This window comes from Ceratotherium simum, chromosome 7 (assembly GCF_057802395.1).
Source record: "Ceratotherium simum simum isolate JZ-2026a chromosome 7, ASM5780239v1, whole genome shotgun sequence".
NCBI classification, from domain to species: Eukaryota; Metazoa; Chordata; class Mammalia; order Perissodactyla; family Rhinocerotidae; genus Ceratotherium; species Ceratotherium simum.
Genome location: NC_141906.1, coordinates 23,409,646 through 23,427,109, shown reverse-complemented (window position 1 = coordinate 23,427,109; position 17,464 = coordinate 23,409,646). Strand labels below are relative to the sequence as shown.

The 17,464-nt window shown below is 46.7% G+C and overlaps 2 protein-coding genes across 3 annotated transcripts; one reads left to right on the top strand and one right to left on the bottom strand.

Moving 5' to 3' along the window:
• Positions 1 to 1,210: 1,210 nt before the first annotated feature.
• On the bottom strand, positions 1,211 to 6,098 carry ARFIP2 (ARF interacting protein 2). 2 transcript variants are annotated; one of them, XM_004418366.3, is made up of 8 exons: positions 5,964 to 6,098; positions 5,047 to 5,187; positions 4,690 to 4,786; positions 3,849 to 3,967; positions 3,449 to 3,670; positions 2,746 to 2,903; positions 2,425 to 2,599; positions 1,211 to 1,980 (listed from the first exon to the last, which is right to left on the bottom strand). In XM_004418366.3, the coding sequence occupies exons 2-8, from the start codon at positions 5,143 to 5,145 to the stop codon at positions 1,825 to 1,827; spliced, it is 1,026 nt and encodes a 341-aa protein (XP_004418423.1). In that variant the 5' UTR covers positions 5,146 to 5,187; positions 5,964 to 6,098; the 3' UTR covers positions 1,211 to 1,824. The 2 variants fall into 2 exon arrangements, with proteins under 2 accessions (XP_004418423.1, XP_087289436.1); XM_087433310.1 differs by lacking the exon at positions 5,047 to 5,187 and having other exon boundaries at positions 5,964 to 6,095.
• A 104-nt stretch (positions 6,099 to 6,202) lies between these two features.
• On the top strand, positions 6,203 to 7,092 carry TIMM10B (translocase of inner mitochondrial membrane 10B). Its single transcript, XM_004418369.3, has 3 exons — positions 6,203 to 6,295; positions 6,496 to 6,591; positions 6,759 to 7,092. Exons 1-3 carry the CDS (start codon positions 6,260 to 6,262, stop codon positions 6,933 to 6,935), a joined length of 309 nt encoding a protein of 102 aa, XP_004418426.2. The 5' UTR covers positions 6,203 to 6,259; the 3' UTR covers positions 6,936 to 7,092.
• The last annotated feature ends 10,372 nt before the right edge of the window (positions 7,093 to 17,464 follow it).

Here is a 17,464-nt window from a genome sequence, read left to right as displayed (position 1 = left end):
GTATCTGTGACAAAGAGCAGCATCAAGCTGTGTGGATCTCAGCACTTTGAGAATCTGCTGACTGGGTTGTCCCCCTCCTCCAGCCCTCCAAAGAGGTAGGGGAGAATGTTGAAAAAATCTAGAGCCCTCTTTGGCCATGAGGTGATGGTGATGGTACCTGGGTCCTGACTAAATCAAAGTCCTGTTGAGGAGCTTTCTTGCTTCACACAAGGTTCAGATTTGAGCTCAACACAGGGGAACTGGGAACTGCCTCGACCCCTCATCAGCCTGAGTTCCAGCACGGGTGCTCCAGTACTTGTGAATGAGCCTCAGACAGGCTTCACACTTGCTTTGGACTTTGGGTCCAGGGCTACTAGACTACCCAACATAAGGACCGGGCTCTGTATGACACTACTTGAAGCCTCTCAGGGCTACTTTCCTCAACCCTAGACTTCCCCCATACTGTCCAACTTCTGCTGAAAAGGCTTCACAGCTCCCCTTTCTCCAGAAGGCAAAAGTCCTTAACCAGCAGGAAAAGGCCCAGCGTGAAGTCTTACTACCTTACCTCTGTAGTCATCCTCTAGCCAACTTTTCAGTCAAATGGAATTCCTCCCGAGTCCTACTCAGGGCCTTCACATATGTTGGCCTCTCTGCCTAGGATGCTCTTCCCTCTATTCTTTGCCTGGCTGCCCTCTACTCACCCTCAGGTCTCAGCTTTCAGGCTGACATCTCCTCCCCAGTCTAGGCTAGATGCCCTCCTCTGGGCTCCCACAGCTCCCTGCACTTCTGGAGCCTAGTACTTGTCACTGTATGGTAGTTGCCTGGTTACTTGTCTCTATCCCCCACTAGGCCATAAGCACTATGGGCAGGGACCGTGTCTTATCCACTGATGTTTCCCTAGGGTCTAGCGCAGTGCTTGGCAAATAAAAGCACTCAGTAAATATTTGCTGTATGAATGAATGGATGATGAAGGTCAGCGGGCCCAACCCCCTCTGGGCCCTGTGCTTTTAAGATCCATAGCTATCTTGGTGCTGGCCTAAAAGGCAAATAAAGCGTTGGCTACAACTGGGCTGGGGGAGGAATGAGCCCTCAGACTGTTCCTGAAACATGTGACTTCAGCTTCTGGCCTCAGCTCTTCCGACTCGATAGGATTTTGGTGTATGATTAGACTGAGCATTTTTCCACCTAGCCCACCCTCCTAGAGTCCCCCACAAATTGACCTCACTGGGCCTGCTTTTATGAAAGGTTTATTCCTAGTGCTAGGGCCCAATCTTCCAGGGCTCTAAGCACAATTAAACTGGGTGGGTAGATGAGGGGAGGCCCATTCAGATGCAGGGCCAGAAATGGGACTCCCCATTATCCCCACCCCTTTGGTCCCTGTCCCTTTCTCTGCAATGGACACGCATAGAGGAGGGACAAAGGGTACTGGAGGCAACATCATTGGCCCAGGGGAGCCCAAGAAGAGCTGCCATTGGCTGACAGGGCCTTTTGAGGCTCTGCCATTGGTCAGAGGGCACACCCCCAGGAGCTAGGGATAGGCCTGAGGAGTGATGCCATTGGCCAGGGAGTGATTTTGTCACAGCCTTTGGCTGTGGAGTAGAAGGAAAAGATCTGGGAATGAAGCCCAGTGGCCAGGAAGATAAAGGACAGGGCAGCAGCTGCTGGGCCTGCAGGCCCCCTCCGTACCCACAGCAGTGTGGGCAAAACTGGTGTCAGGCCCCAGCCAGGGAAAGGGAATCCAAGCCAGAGCGCAGGTGGCAAGGAATGTCCCATGTCCAATCTCCCCCACCCTAGGACTGCCCCTCCCAATGTCCTTCTTGATAGCCAGGTTGGGCTGGGAGCAGCTCACTGCTCCTCTAGCCAGGAGGGCTTCTCAGCTCCAGGAGGCCGCAGCTTGATGTTGAACTGCTGCAGGGTCTGCTCCAGTTGTTTCTGGTTCCCAGCAAAGTAGGCTGACACGGCATTGTGGAAGAGCAGCAGCTGCTTGTGCATCACCTTGATCTGGGGGTCCAGCAGAGCCAGCTGAGAATGGACTCAAATGCCCTTCTTGAGGGACTACGAGCCTGAGCCGAGACTAGGGGCACATGGACTCTGATCTGATGGTGCTTTTGGGGTGGGGGCTGAACTCCAAGGGAGTCAAAAGTTAAGGGTCAATCCGATGGGAGAAACCTGACTTGATCTACTGGACCTGGGGTTCTGGTACCCCAACTCAGAGGATGATTTCTCCCAGTTACATTCCTGGGATCAGCAGCCAAATCCTCCAACAGAATAGGGCCAGGGATCAGAGGGAGGGTGATCAGAAAGGACCAGGGGCTGAGGGGCCTAGGGGAAGATCCCACTCCTTAGCCAGGCTGCATTTCCCCATCCAGTGATGGGGAGGGTCTGGGGAAAAGGTCAGTGTTACAGACAGAAAGGTGGGCTGGGTCAAAGGGGTGGGGTTGGCACCTTGTTTTCTTCCAGGAACTTGAGCTTGATGGCCACATCTCCCCGCAGCTTCTCATATTTGTCCCGATGGGCCTGGAAAGTGGCCTGGGCACTCTCGAGTCGACCACGGGTCGCTGCATCCCGAGGGCCTAGGCTCAGCTCCTCTAAGTCTGTTCGGTAGGCATCATATTCCAGCCTGGGGAGGAGGTGATATAGGCTGGTCTCCACCCCTTTGTCCTCCACACACTCTTCTTTCATTCTTCAATTCTTATGCCCTTAAAGCTCAAACTTCCACCCATGCCAGCCAACTCCCCAAACCCTAGGCCCTGCCAGTGCCCACACCTGGCAGCCTCATACTGTTTGACAGTCATGAGTGTGTCTTCCATGGTCTTGGTGACCAATGTGTTGATGCTAGAGACAAAGAAGTTCACAGCCCCTAGCAGTGTCTCTCCATTCTTGCACAGCAGCTTCTGCGTTTCCGCATTGTAGCCAAATTCCTCCTGAGGGCAGAAGGGAGGAGGCAGGCCTTGAGTAACAGTCCCTACCTGACCAGAACTGTAGAGCCCTTCATTCCCCTCCTCCCCAGGGAGGAAACAGCCATGGAAACTGGAACAATCAAGGACTGCCTCCAGTAAGGCTCTTAGCCAGAAAGTTAGTGGGGCCACCCTGGGGATACCTAGGGTAGGAATGTCGGGTTGGGGTTCTCAGATAAGTTCACAGGACTAGAACAGGGAAAGCTAGTGCAGCAGGCAAGGGAGGGGCTCCAATTAGGCTGAGCACCGAAGGCATTCTCGCCTATGCAGAGAAGGGTTACTTGTGGGGCACCTAATGTGCTGCCTCCCCCACCCACTCCGACTTCTGGACCTCTGTACAAACCCTTAGGCTGACTCCACAGGTGAGTGCTGTTGGGGGTAGGGCTGGGCCCACCCTGGAGGGGTTCTCCCTCTGGGCTGCAGGGAGGGAGTGAGGGAGGGAGGCTGAGGGGAGACTGCCTAGGAGGGCCTGGGCCCAGTCCCCCCCACCCTCTTTGGCCTGGCTGAGGCACCTGAAGCTCTGGGGACTTCTGGCTGAGGTCAGCAAAGGCATCACCTAGTGCATGCTGGGTCTGCAGCAGGCTGTAGAGGTGGGCTGTCAGTGCCCGGCCCAGCTGCAGGACACTCTCATACTTGCGCTTTGTCTCACGCAGCAACTCAATCTGCAGCTCTAGCTCCAGGTCCACAGTCCGGGAGCCTCGGCCAAATCGCTCTGATAACAGCTGCTTTGTGCACTGAATGGGAAGTCGGGGAATAGGTCAGAGACCCTAGCACCCTGCCTCCCCAACAGGTATCTACCCCAGCATCCCCAGGCTCCTCGTCTTAGCCACAGATGGGATATTAGGATCTGGAAGGTGGGGAAAAGGTACCCAGGGGGAGTTTTGGGGGAAGGGAGAGGGGCTTGAATCCCACCTTATATGTGTTGATGCCCCATTTCTTGACAATGTCAAACTTCTCTCCAGCGATGCCCCGAGCCACCTCATCTCCAGGGCCAGCAGGAGTGGCACTGTGAGATGGATGGCGGCCAGACCCTAAAGGACCAAGGGTACAACCAGACACCTCTGTGGCTCCACCCACACTTCCCTCCCAGCACATGAAAACAGCTTCTTTGAAGGCGTGGAAGCTAGACACAATTAGATTCACCTACTCACTAGGAGGAACTCATACCTCGGGCCCCGAGACCCAAATCCCAATATATATCTGGCCTCCTTCTGAGGTGGTGGTGGGGATTGGATGGGGAGGGGAGAGGGAGTTGCTGGTGTACAGGGGCAGAGGAAACAAAAGAAAATATGCTGAGTATGGGGTGGCAGGTCAAGGATGGTGGGTCCTGATAACAGGAAACCTGGTTGACACGCTCATGTGGAATCCTAGTCAGTGAGAGATTCAGCGCTGTTTGTTCCTCTAAATTTTAGAGTCTAACGTAAAACTCTGTGAAGCTCACAGAGTTCCAAATCAGCCTCATGCTCCAGAGCAGGGGGAACTCCTGTGAAACAGAGTTCTTAACTTGACTCAAGTGGTGGCAGCAGAGAAAGGACAAATGGGCGCATCTCAGGGGCTAAATGGCAAGTGGGAGTAGCTGAACAACACTGGGAACTGACCTTGGGCTGAGGAGAGTCCATAGGGTTCATACTAGCAGAGGTTCCCAAGATCTCTGGACATAATTCAAGCTTTCTTAGATATATCCTACACTCCCCAGAACCATTCCTCTCCCCCTCTCCACTCAAGCTTCCTGGCCTGTTCTGATCATCCATACCTGTGGGGATGAGTCCATCACCAGAGCCCCCATAGCCACCAGACACAATGCTGGTTTCATTGAGATTGGGTCCTGACACCATCACTTGCTGGAGGTCCTATAGGCCAGAGAAGAGGGGGGCTTCAGGAACATAGGGGCAGCTGAAGCATTTTGGGGATGAGAATAAGCTTGGATTGAAGCATCATAGAGAGAGTGCACAAGGGAAGTCTGCACAGAATCAGAATGAAGATTTATAAAAAGATTGAAGGGAGTTAGACAAGTTAGGGGAAGCCTACTGGAATAGGGGGTCAGAGCCCAGGGTTTATAAATTGGGATTCCTAAATTGAAATATTACGGAGAAGAAGCAAACAGAAGCACCTGCTCCAGCCCATCATCCTCAGGAAGCTGCCCAGCTTCGCCGTTGCCATGGATGGGGATCTCCATGGTGGCTGCCTTCCCTAGGATCCCGTCCGTCATGGCTAGGGAAGGGACTGGAGTCAAAGTCTCCACCCCAGCGCCCTGCAAAGCCCAACAGAGACAGTTCTGGAAACTGGCCAGTACTACAGAAGAGGAAGGTATCCCCTGCCATTCCATAGGTTTGAGAGGTTGTTCCAGGGCTTGAGTGTTCTGGGGTTTGGCCACTACTCCTTTCTTCAGGCATGTATTTCTCCCCTCCAAGGCGCATATTTTTACACATTCATACTCAGGCCTCAGGTGTCTTCTCATGACTCCCAACCCCACCAGGACTCTATTGATCATTCATGCATTCAATCATCCAACAGACATTTAATGAGTGCATACTATGTGTCATGCACTATTTGAGGCAACGGAAATACAGTAGCGAACGAGACAGACAAAGTCTGTGCTTTCTTGGAGCTTATCCCCATGCAGGTGTTTCCCCCATCAGGAGAAGAACCCCTTTCCAGAGCTCAGGTACCTAACCCCCATTCAGGTATGTTCTCCATTGCTTGGTCTTTCACACTCTTTTAGTGTTTGTTCCCCTTTCCTTCAGGTGGTCTCCCCCTCCTCCATCCCATGCACCTCCTGCCCTACACCCAGGCCTTAACTGAATCAGTTGGTATCTGTTCTTGGCCTCTGAGAAAAGCCTCTTTTTCCCAGGATATAGGTGATCCCTTTCAAAGTCAGTTATGTCGCCCCAGGTGTGTGAATGCCCGCCGCCCCCATACACCTGGGCATCAGGTGTGCCCTCATCCTTCCTCAGGGCTCAGAGGCACCTTGCCCTCAGGACAGGCTTGTGCTTTCAACTTCCCCTTGCCCAAGTACGTCCCTCTCACCTCGGGCCGGGCCGCTCTTCCCCTCAGGGCGCCAGGCCCGGGCGGCGCGGGGACCTCGGGTTCCAGTTCCCGTCGCGATCCTAGCAGCAGGTCAGGGACTCGGTGGAAGTGACGTCCTCTCCCGGGCAGAAGAAGCCGGCCACGTCGCAGATTATAAGGGCGGAGGTGACGTTGGCAACCGGGGGCAGGGCGATCCTTGAGCCAACCCCTCATTCCTTGGGGAGCTACGAGAGCTTACTTCCGGGGCGTTACCGAGAAACGGAACGGAAGTGACGTACCCGCGCGCCGGCGGCGTGATGGAGCAGCAGCAGCAGCAGCAACAGCTGAGAAACGTGAGTGGGAGCTCAGTCGCTGAGGGGGTATACGTTCAGCTCGCATCCACGTCCGCGTGGCGGGAACCCCAAAGAGCCAGGGGTCCGAGGGCTGGAAACGTCGGGCTGTGGTGCTCGGTGCTGGGAAACCGTGGGCGGCGCGGCTTGAATTGAGATGCGGGCCCCCTTGTCTCTGAATTCTTGGTCTCCTTTTCTCCCAGTTACGGGACTTCTTGTTGGTCTACAATCGCATGACGGAACTCTGCTTCCAGCGCTGCGTGCCCAGCCTGCACCACCGAGCTCTGGATGCTGAGGAGGTGGGGACCTGAGTAGAGAGGGTAGGCTGCTCCCTCCTTCCCTCACTTCCCCCATCTCTGGCCCTGGCCTTTCCACGACCCCTTGCTCCTAGGCTGGGGATGGGAAGGAAGGAGACGGACCTGACAGGACACCTTTGGCCTCTACTTCCACCCTGTCTTCCTTCCAGGAGGCATGTCTGCACAGCTGTGCTGGGAAGCTGATCCATTCCAACCACCGCCTCATGGCCGCTTACGTGCAACTCATGCCTGCTCTGGTACAGCGCCGCATCGCAGACTACGAGGCTGCCTCAGCTGTGCCAGGTGTTGCTGCTGAACAGCCCGGAACCTCGCCATCAGGCAGCTAGCCATCCCCAACCCCAGGAAGGGAAGCGCTTGATGGACCCTCAAATTGAAGGAGCCAGTAGACCTTGGGCTGGGTGCGGCCTGTATAGAGAGAGAGTTGCTTGAGAGCTGGGTGCCATTGCTCCTTTTCCTGGAGCCAATAAACCCGCTTTTACTCTGTTTCATTTATATTCTGGGCAGGGAAGCTTTGCCCACTTTGTTGGGACCATGCTTTGTTTTGTCAGTTAGTGCATATCTGCTGGCTTCAGCCCTGGCAGGTGGGAAATTGCCTTCTATGTCTAGAAGGAAAACCTCAGCATTCCCAGGGAGCTGGTTAAAGCAAGGTCTGTGGGTATAGTTTTAAGGTTAATAATAGCAACAGGAAGTTGGTTTCTGCCCAGAAGACAGAGAAAATGGGAGCTCTCTCTAGTTGTCCTTAACTTAAACCTCTGACTTAAACGGCCCACTTTTGAGCCAGATATGCGTTCCTTCATAACTGTTTTTTCATGGACTGTGTCTTACAAGAAGGAATTTTGCCAGATTTAGGGAAAGGAGGCAGTATCTAAGGACAACAGATCAAGAAACCACAGGGCTTTTAGGCACTACCTTCTGGGAAGTCAGTAGCCCCAGGACAGAGATGAAACCTGTAAGAATTTTGGGGTGTTCCGGAACTTCCACCATTTCTTCAAGTTGTTACTTTGTTACTATGTTGTGTCTTCCCTGGATGAGCAGTAAAACCTTTAAACAAAGAAGGTCTATATGCCTTGTCTTCAGGGGCAGTCAGAAAAGGGAAAACTTGGGGGACTGTATTCTGTAATACAGTCAGACTTGAAGGAGAGAAATCTAAGGGAGAAATAGATGGTGGTGGTTATGGGAAAAAACAAGGATAAAGCGAAATCTTTGGGACCTCTTTAATATTACCTTAATGTCTCACTGCTTGTCTGTAATCTAATTCTAGCTCCCCTAACTTCTATCCCACCTTGTTCCCACTGTACCCATTCTGTGATTTCTAATTCCATCTTCTACATTCTTTTCTCATTATTGGCCCTCTTGTGGAGTTTACTTCTGTACTTAGCAGTCTGAATGGCACTCCATCACCACATTTTCTTGCCACCCTTGTGTCCTTTTTGTGTCATTTCAGCTGTTTTATCTTTTCTATTCCTCATTCAAGCCGTTAGAGGAAAACACAGCTGTGTAATGAATGCCACTAAATGTTCAAGGTCTGCAACCCCAACCAAGCCCTCACTACCAACAAGCAACCCTGTATGAATTCCTGGTCTATTCCCTCTCCTAATCAACTTGGCAGTGATTTTACACCTTCACTGCTCTCCTTAATCCTCCACCTCACCCTCAACTATCCCCCATCAGGTGACCACGTTTCATTTTTTACAGAGGAAATGGAAGCTCTTAGACATTAGTTCCCAGAATAATCAAAAACTCCTTATGACCACGCACAAAGCAGATGTTCTCTCCTCTCTACAGATCAGGGAGGTGAAATTCTCCAGTAGCAGACTCTGTATTAAAATGCAGATCTGACTTTAAAATCCATGTGCTTTTTACTACACTAGGCTGCCTCTCAAAGTAATACCTATTGAGCACCCAGTTTGTATAGGTTCTGATGTTGGTATATGTTATGCTTTATCTTAGTTAATCTTTACAACAAAACTATAAGTAAGAGGTATTATGCCCACTTGACAGATGAGGAAGCAAGAATCCAGAATGTACCAGAAGCCCATCTTATACAGTTACCTATTAAGAAGAGTGGTTGCAATCAGCTTTTTGCCTCCTTAGCTGCTGTCTCTTGAACAGAAAAATTTATTAGGAACGTAAAAGTTGCTGAGCAGGAACTTTCCTATTGACTGGCTTCATGTCTACCCAATAAAATTCTGTCCTTGGAAAGTATAAATGCAAGTAAACCATCTTTTGAATTTACCAATTCCCAGAGATGGGAATGAGGCCCTGGGATATTGTGCTGCTGGTGGGAGAATTCTACATTAACATTTGCAGTAAACTTCCCTTGTGAATTATCTGTGTTTCCAGGTCACATAATTAGTAATTGCTGGAGCAGGGCTAGGAACATAGATCTGTCTGACTCTAAAGCCTATGTTCTTTGAAATTCCAGAGTTTATATTTGCTTGCTCATCTGCACCCATCCAGTCCTTAGGCATGGAAAAACAAGTGGCCCTCAATCTGATCCATCAATTAGTCCCTTAAATTTTCAATCTTTTCTGTCCTGGTTCTTTCTCCTATTTATAAATATGTTTGATACTTAGAAGTACCTTATTCCTACCATCCATCTTCCATAGTTGTGGAAATCTCTCCCTTAAGTCTTGCCATAAACCGTAGCCATTGGCATAATGAGAGCAATGGTGATGTCTCAAGTACAACACAAGAATAAACGTTGACAAAGCTTTATCCCTTTATCACAAACATTGGAAACAGCGTTGGTGTTCCCACCATTGCGGCTTTAGAACTTAACTGCCCACTCATTTGCAAAGACTGATTCCTTTGAGGCTATTCAACTATACCACTATCTCTCATTACTTGTTCTTAGTAACTACCACTCTCCTATTTCCTCTAAATAGCTATCCCTTGGTCTTCATATCCACCCCTTGGTGCTTTAATGTTTACATGGACAGTCCATTCAGTATTTTGGTCTCTTAATTCCTTGACCTAATCTCCAATGATTTCCAGTCTGTCTTAGCCAGCCACTCCCTTAGTTATATCCTAGCCGTCGTCATCAGCCCAAACTGCTCCATCTTCAAAACACTGTTACTTGCATCTTACTCATTGACAGTATTCCTTCTACTTTGTTTATCGAAGTATTCCTCTACTACCATTCTTTGATTTCACTGGAGCATTCACGCCATCACTTCTACCTTCTCTCTTTCCATTAACCCCTTCCTGCCTTTAGATTTCTATCCAGCTGAAATTCTTGTGATTCTCTTGGAATAAGCTAAATTTCCTTGCTTCATGTCTTTGTTGGACTCTTAGATGAAATGAAACATTTGTGCCTGCATTTGGGCAGCTAAAAGCTGCCCAAGAAAATCACTATAGAGCACATTTATATCAACATGAATCCGTGGTTACCAACTTCAAATGGAATCTCAGCCCCTGTAATCCCACCAGGTTTTTCTTTTCATCTTTTCTCCCTGCAATGATTATTTCAAACCAATATTCTTAAGCTTCTTATTGCCCCCCACCATTCTCTTCACTTTCTGCAGGTAACCATATTTCTTACTTCATAGGCAAAAGTAGAAGCTATCAGCTGAGAACTCCTGCAACATCTCGCAACCAAACTTGGTCACTCACCTGGCATCTGCTTCATTCTCTCCTGTCTGAACAAGGCAAGCATCCCTCTCAAGGTTAATGCCTATTCCTGTGCTCTGAATCCTAGTCTGTCCTTTGGGAATCTCTGACTTTTTCCCACTTTACTAAATTCTTCTCACCAGTGTTTAACATGCTAAAGACTCCCTTGTTAAAACAAAAAAAACAGTCTATACCTCATTTCTCCTCCAGCTACCATTCTGTTTTTCCACTTTATAGCTAAATTCAAAACAGTTGGTACTTTGGCCCTCTCCATTCCTATTCCTTCACGCAGTCTGTTTTGACTTCTACAACCTTTATTCTATTGAAATAGTTCTTAGGGAGGTCACCCTGGTTCACCAAGTGACGTTCATATTCCCGAGTCCAATAGTTATTTCCAAGTCCTCAGCTTACTTCACTTCTCGGTAGCATCTGTTACTATCGACTAGTTCCTCATCATCGACAGTCTTCACTGGTCTCGGGGATTCCACCCACATGACTGTACCACTACTTCTTTGGCTGCAGCTTCTTAGCCTCTTGCAGGCTCATCCGTGTCTGGCCTTTAAATATAAGTTTCTCTAGGTCCTGTTGTTTTTCGGTTTAATTTTTCTAGGATTGTTTCATCCGCACTCTGCGCTTTAGTTACTGATGACCAGATCTCTGCTCTGAGCTACTTGATTGACATCTGCACTTAGGCATCTCAAAAACATCCCATACGCAACATGTTTCCTCATAAACTTTCCTCCTATGCTTACCACTCATCCAGGTGCAGAAGCTAGAAACCTCACTCATCCCCTCACTCAATTGGCAAATCCTATCTGTTTACATTTCTAAATATCCCTTGATTCTGTTTGCTTCTCTCCATCTTCACAGTCTCCCACCAGCATTATTGCAACTGCTGCTTCTCCCCGTATCCACTTTTGCACCCCTCCAATCTGTTCTCCATTCATTGGCCAGAAAACACAAACTGATGCTTAAAACCTTGCAATAGCTTCCCATTCTTCTTAGAATAAAAACACATTCTACACAGGACCTACAAGGCCCTGCATGATCCAGCCTCTGCCTACCTCAGCTTTGTCTTATCAGTGACTGTCAAACACTGGACTGCCAATACTGTTTGTTGAAGTGAATTGAATTGAACCACACCTCACTCGGCCTCTCTGTGCTCTAGCCACACTGGCCTTTCAGTTCCTTTAACCTGTCACACACTCTTCCATCTCAGGGCCTTTGTACCTGCTGTTTCCTGGCTTGCAATGCTTTCCCCCTTACTTTACCTGCTTAACTTCTACTCATTCTTGAGTACTTAGTTCAGATACTGTTTCCTCAGATAGCTCTTCCCAGACTCCAGCTCCCATAATTTCTCATGTTTTTTAGCATATAGCCCTTCTAACAGTTGGTAATTATATACCTCATGAGGTCAGAGTCCATGTCTGTATTGCTCACCATTGAATCCTTATCACAGTGCCTGGCACGTAATATCTGCTTGATAAATATTTGTTCAATGAACATTTTTCAGTCTCCCAGCTCAATCTTTTATTTATTAACAAGAGAAAGGCTTTTTTCAGAAGAGACAGAAGTGAATCTGTACTTAAATTTTGACCTTTTGCCCATAATTTAGAGGTGTTTTTCATTCAAAATCTCACTGGTTGGTATCTTCTGCTCTTAATATTCGCAGATCAGTTAACACCTGAAAGCCTCCATCAGGAGCAAATCATTCTCTGTCATTCTAGTTTCATTTCTTTTTTTTTTTTTTTTTTTTTTTTTTTTGCTTGAGGAAGATTAGCCCTGAGCTAACATCTGTGCCAGTCTTCCTCTATTTTGTATGTGGGATGCCTCCTCACCATGGCTGTTGAGTGGAGCAGGTCCATGCCCAGGATCCAAACCCGTGAACCCAGGCTGCCGAAGCAGAGTGCACAGAACTTGAACCACTCCGCCATGGGACTGGCCCCTCCACTGAATTTCTAAGTACTATAGTTCTGCTTAAATACTCTTGAACCCTTTCTTTTCTCTCCATCTTCTTTGTCACCACCTTAGTCAAGCTTTCATCAGCTCTTATATAGATTACAGCAGCAGTCACCTAAGAGCTTCTTCCCTGAGTCTGGACCCCTTTTGATTAGTTAGGATTTAGCTAAGGTACATGTAAGAGATTCAAAATAACAATGACTTACAAACTTTCTCTTTCAAGTAAAATCTGGTCCAAAACTAGTGTGGTGACATCACAGTCATCTAAGAACCAAGCTATTTATCAGCTTTCTGCTTGTTGTGTCTAGGGTATAACCCTTATCCTTGTGACCCAAGACGGAACTTTATTTATCACACAAACATTCCAAGGGGCAGAATGGGGCAGGGAGTGGCCGTGAAGGGGCATGCCCTGCTCCCTTTAAAGACACATCCTGGAAGTTGCACACCAGAAATTTGTCATGTGGATAGATCTAATTACAAAGGAGGCTGGGAAATGTCATCTTTATTCTTACCAGTCATTTACCCCATTAAAAACTGGGCGTTCTGTTACTAAGGAAGAAGAGAAGAATGGCTATTGGGAGACATCTACCAATCCATTGTCCATACTAGCCAAGAGTGATTCTTATAAAATACAAATTTAACCATGGTACTCATCTGCTTAATGCCTGTCTTGACCTTCAGACTTCTAAGCATCACAACTGAGGCTTTATCTGATCAGGTCCCAGATGACCTCTCTGGCCTCATCTTCAACCCTGTTTCCTCGGTTTTTGATTCTCTTATCTTGGTTATAAAAAGATCAATTTATTTGTGGTGCTCAGACACATCATGCTAATTCTGGACTGTTTTTCCTTTTCTGGGTATGCCCCACATTCTTCCATATATTCACATATTTCACAAATACTTGAGAGACTACTTTTACCAACCCTGTTAAGCCCTGCAGATACAGAGGTGAATGAAAGAGATGCAACTCTTGTTCTCTTGGAAGTTAATGTAGGTATGGTGAAGGTCTATATAGAACAAGTAATCACAACGCTGATGAATGTTATGAAGAAGAAATGTGCATTGTAATGGGAACATACGGTAGTACTAACTTACCTGTGTGTGGGATAAAGGAGAGCTTCCCTGAGGAAGTGATTTTGAAGCTGAGTTCTGAAGGATGAATTAGAATTAACCAAGCAAAAGACAGGGGGAAGGGCTGCCCTCCTTTTCTTCATGTCTTTGCTTGAATGTCACCTTTTTATTAAGGTGTACTCTGATTACCCTATTTAAAATTGCAACCCATCCTCCTCTCAGACATTCCTGGTCCCCTTTATCCTGCTTTTTTTCCCCATAGCACTAACATTTCTCACATACTATGTAGTTTACTCATTTTTAAAAAAAATTCTGGATCAAGATTCTAATAAAATTTGTTCTATATGCTACCATGATTATACAAAATTGTTTATATTGGCATTGTCCCCTGCAGTGGATTACTGTATTTTTTGTTGTTGCTGTGAGCCTATTTTGGGCTACTATCATACATAAACAGTAAGTAGTATGGACTTTTGGAATAGGCTTATCATCTAATCTAAACAGGAACTAAGTTAGGATGGAAACCAATGTGGGGCTTTTACATTGAGAGGTAATTTTCTTCCTTCAGATTCAAGATGATATTTTCTTTCCTAAAACTAGTGATATAAATTCTCTAAATGTGATTCTGCTGGAGAGGGTGAAGATTAAGATCAGTAAGATTTCTGTGGAACTTGAGAATTCTAAATTAAACCTTATGTGTTGGCCAGTCTCCTGTGACTCATACTTATATTCTGCCTAGGCTTTCTTTATTTTTTATTTATTTATTTTTCCCTTTTGAGCCCTTTACCCATTGGTGAAATGGGTGAAGGATCTCATTTTGTTTATTATTTGTGTCCCCCATTAGAATGTAAGCTCCAAAAGTCAGGAATTTTGTCAATGTTATTATTTTGTACACTGATATAACTGAACATCTACAATAGTGCCCAACTCAGTTGATGCTCAGTAAATACTTGTTGAGTGAATGAAGACAAGAGAGAATAGTTCCAGAGCAGAGGTCTAGAGCTTGGCTTTAGAGAGAGAAGGAGCACCTCTTATTGGTAATAGGGAGGAAGGAGGAATAGATGAGAGCAGATCTAAGTAGCTTTTTGATTTGGTATTGGGAGATTGAGAGAGTTTCTTTTCAATAGAATGTGTGATTGTTAGTTTTATGTATCAACTTGGCTAGGCTACAGTACCCAGTAATTTAATCAGATGCTAAACAGGAGTTGCTCTGAAGGTATTTTATAGATGTAGTTAACATCTACAATTAGTTGACTTTAAGTAACAGAAATGGCCCTCAATAATGTTAGTAGGCTTCATCCAATCAGTTGAAGGCCTTAAGAGCACAAACTGAGATTTCCCAGAGAAGAAATTCTGCCTCAAGACTGCACGATAACCCTGCCTGAGTCTCCAGCATGCCGACCTACCCCATGGATTTTGGACTCGTCAGCCCCCACAATTGTGTGAGCCGATTCCTTAAAATAAATCTCTTTATATATACATGTATCCCATTGGTTCAGTTTCTCTAGAGAACCCTGATTGATACAGCATCTAATTTTATTTTTTAAACAGGAGGTGAAGTTATCATTGGAGAATAAAGCAGAACAAAATGGAAGATGAGAGAGTGCAGAAGGTTTGAAATAGTCTTTGCACAGAATGGAAGAATGAACTAACGAAAAAAACAGAATGAGGTTTTTAGGCATGTTTAGGGCTCAGTAGAGGTTACTGAATAATTCCCTTCTGTCCTTGTCTGTCTAGAAAACCGTTGTGTTAAGGCCGTAAACTTTAAGGCCTCCTGTGACCTGTGACTCCTTTGCTCTTTCCAGAAAGGGTTGCCCCTGCCCTTATTTGTTTCCTCACTGAACCCTGTTGTGTCTTGTTCACCATTATGTCACCAGCACTTGGTAGAGTGCCATGAACAATGACAAAACACATAGCTCACACATATCAGTTATATCACCTGCTTATTATCCACCAGGCTCTATTCTAAGCATTAACTCATTTAATCCTCACAACAACCCTATAAAAAGTAGATAACGATTATTATCTTCATTTTACAAAAAAAAGAAACTGAGGTAAAATATCCCATGACTAGTAGGTGGTGGATTCAGGTTTTCAATCCAGGCAGTCTGACTCCAGAGCCTGTCCTCTTTCTCACCAATGAAGATTGCCATACCTGTATTCATTTGTTCCGCAAATATTTTCAGATCGCCTACTCATGGTGCTTAGCACTAGGGGCTGGGGATAGAGCAGAGAGCAGTCAGAATCTCTGCCGCCATGGAGCTGATGTTTCTAGTCAGGGGAAGCAGATAATAAGCAATTAAATAAGTATTTATATGAGATGGTAATAAGTGCTGTGGAGAAAAATAATGCAGGGTAAGAAGAAAAAAATTAGGTGGAGAGAATGTTACTATTTTATACCGGGTGGTCAGAGAAGAACTCACTAATAAGGTCTCTTTGAGCAGAGACTTGAAATGAAGGAGTAAACCTGGTGGACATCTGGAAGAAGAGTGTTCACTGTGGTAGACGCCTCTAGTTGTTCCCCGGTACCCGTTGTCCCCCTCTTCCTTTACTAATAGAATCCCTGACTTTTATCTGGGCACATCGCCACAGAAAATAAAGATTGGATTTTGCAGCTTTCCTTGCAGCTGGGTGTGTCACGTGATGGAGTGATGTGTGCATTGCCAGATTGTGCCGTTAAAAGTAAGGGTATGCTTTCTCTTTCCCCCATCTCACTAGTTGGGAAGGGGCCTAGCAGACATAGTGCTGAACTCTCTTGGACCTTCTCTCAAGGACCACTTCCTTGGAGAAGGCAGAACAACTAAAAGGCTGCCATGTTAGCCCTGCAGTACTCATTCTTGGACAGTTCTATGAGAGAAAAAAATAAACTCCTATCATGTTTAAGCCATTGTATTTTGGGGTCTTTTTGTTATTACAGCATATGTGTAGTAGGCAGAATTTTAAGACTGTCCCCAAGATTTCCCGCTCCCTGTGTACACACCCTGCATAATCCCTAGGACTGTGAATATCACAGATTTTACTTCTTCAATTAGGTTATATTATATGGCATACTTGACTGTAAGAAAGGGAGATTATCTGGGTGGGCCTGACCCAGTAAGTAACCACATGAACTTTGTAAAAGCGGGGAATTTTCTCTGGCTGATTGTGGAAGAGGACATCAGAAAGATTTGAAGTATGAAAATCTTGGGTTTGAGGCACTGTTGCTGGCTTGAAGATGGAGAGGCCATATGACAAGGAAGTCAGGTGGCTTCTAGGACCTAAGAGTGGCCCCCAGCTGATGGCCGGGAAGGAAACAGTGACCTCAGTCCTACAACCACAAGGAACTGAATCCTGCCAACAACAAGAATGAGCTTGAAAGAGGATTTTCCCCCAGAGCCTCCAGACAAGAACTCAACCCAGCCAACACCTCGATTTCGGGCTTGTGATACTTTAAGCAGCGAAGCCAGCCAAGCCTTGCTGGACTTGGATGTACAGAACTGTGAGATACTAAATGGGTGTTGTTTTTAAGCTGCTTAGTTTGTGGTAATTTGTTACACAGCCCTAGAAAACTTGTCTGTCTCCTAACTGATGCACAAACAGAGATGTACATAGGCTCTGAGGTGGGAGCATGCTTGGTGTGATCAGGCACAGCAGGAGTAGAGTGAATAGGGAGAGAGAGTAGGAGAGTAGGTTACAGAAGTAGCAGGCAACTGATGAGATAGCAACTAGTAGGCCATCATAGGACTTTGGCTTTCACCTGAGGGAATGAGATGATAAGGCATTAGTGGGTTTTGTGCAGAGGAGTGACAGGATATGCCTATATTTGAGAAGGGTCACTGGCTGCTCTGAAAAGAACAGATTTTAGGGGCAAGGGTGGAAGCAGGGAGACCAATTGGAAGGCTATGGAATAATCCAGGTGAGAAACGATAGTGGCTTAGACCAAGGTTGAGCTCTTAGGGGGTGAGAAATAGTTGGATTCTGGGTATATTTTGAAGCTATAGCCAACAATTTGCTGAAGGAGTAGACATGGGATGTAGGGGTCTGGGGGGAGGGTGGGAAGTCAAAGGTGACTAAGGATTTGACCTGAGCAACTGGAAAAGTGGACTTGTCATTCACTAAGAAGGGGAAGACAGTGAAAGGAGCAGGTTTCTTTTTGAGGGAGGCAGTTAGGAGTCTGTCTAGCTTTGGACATTTTAAGTTTTTCAGTTTGGAGTACTTAGATATCCAAATGGAG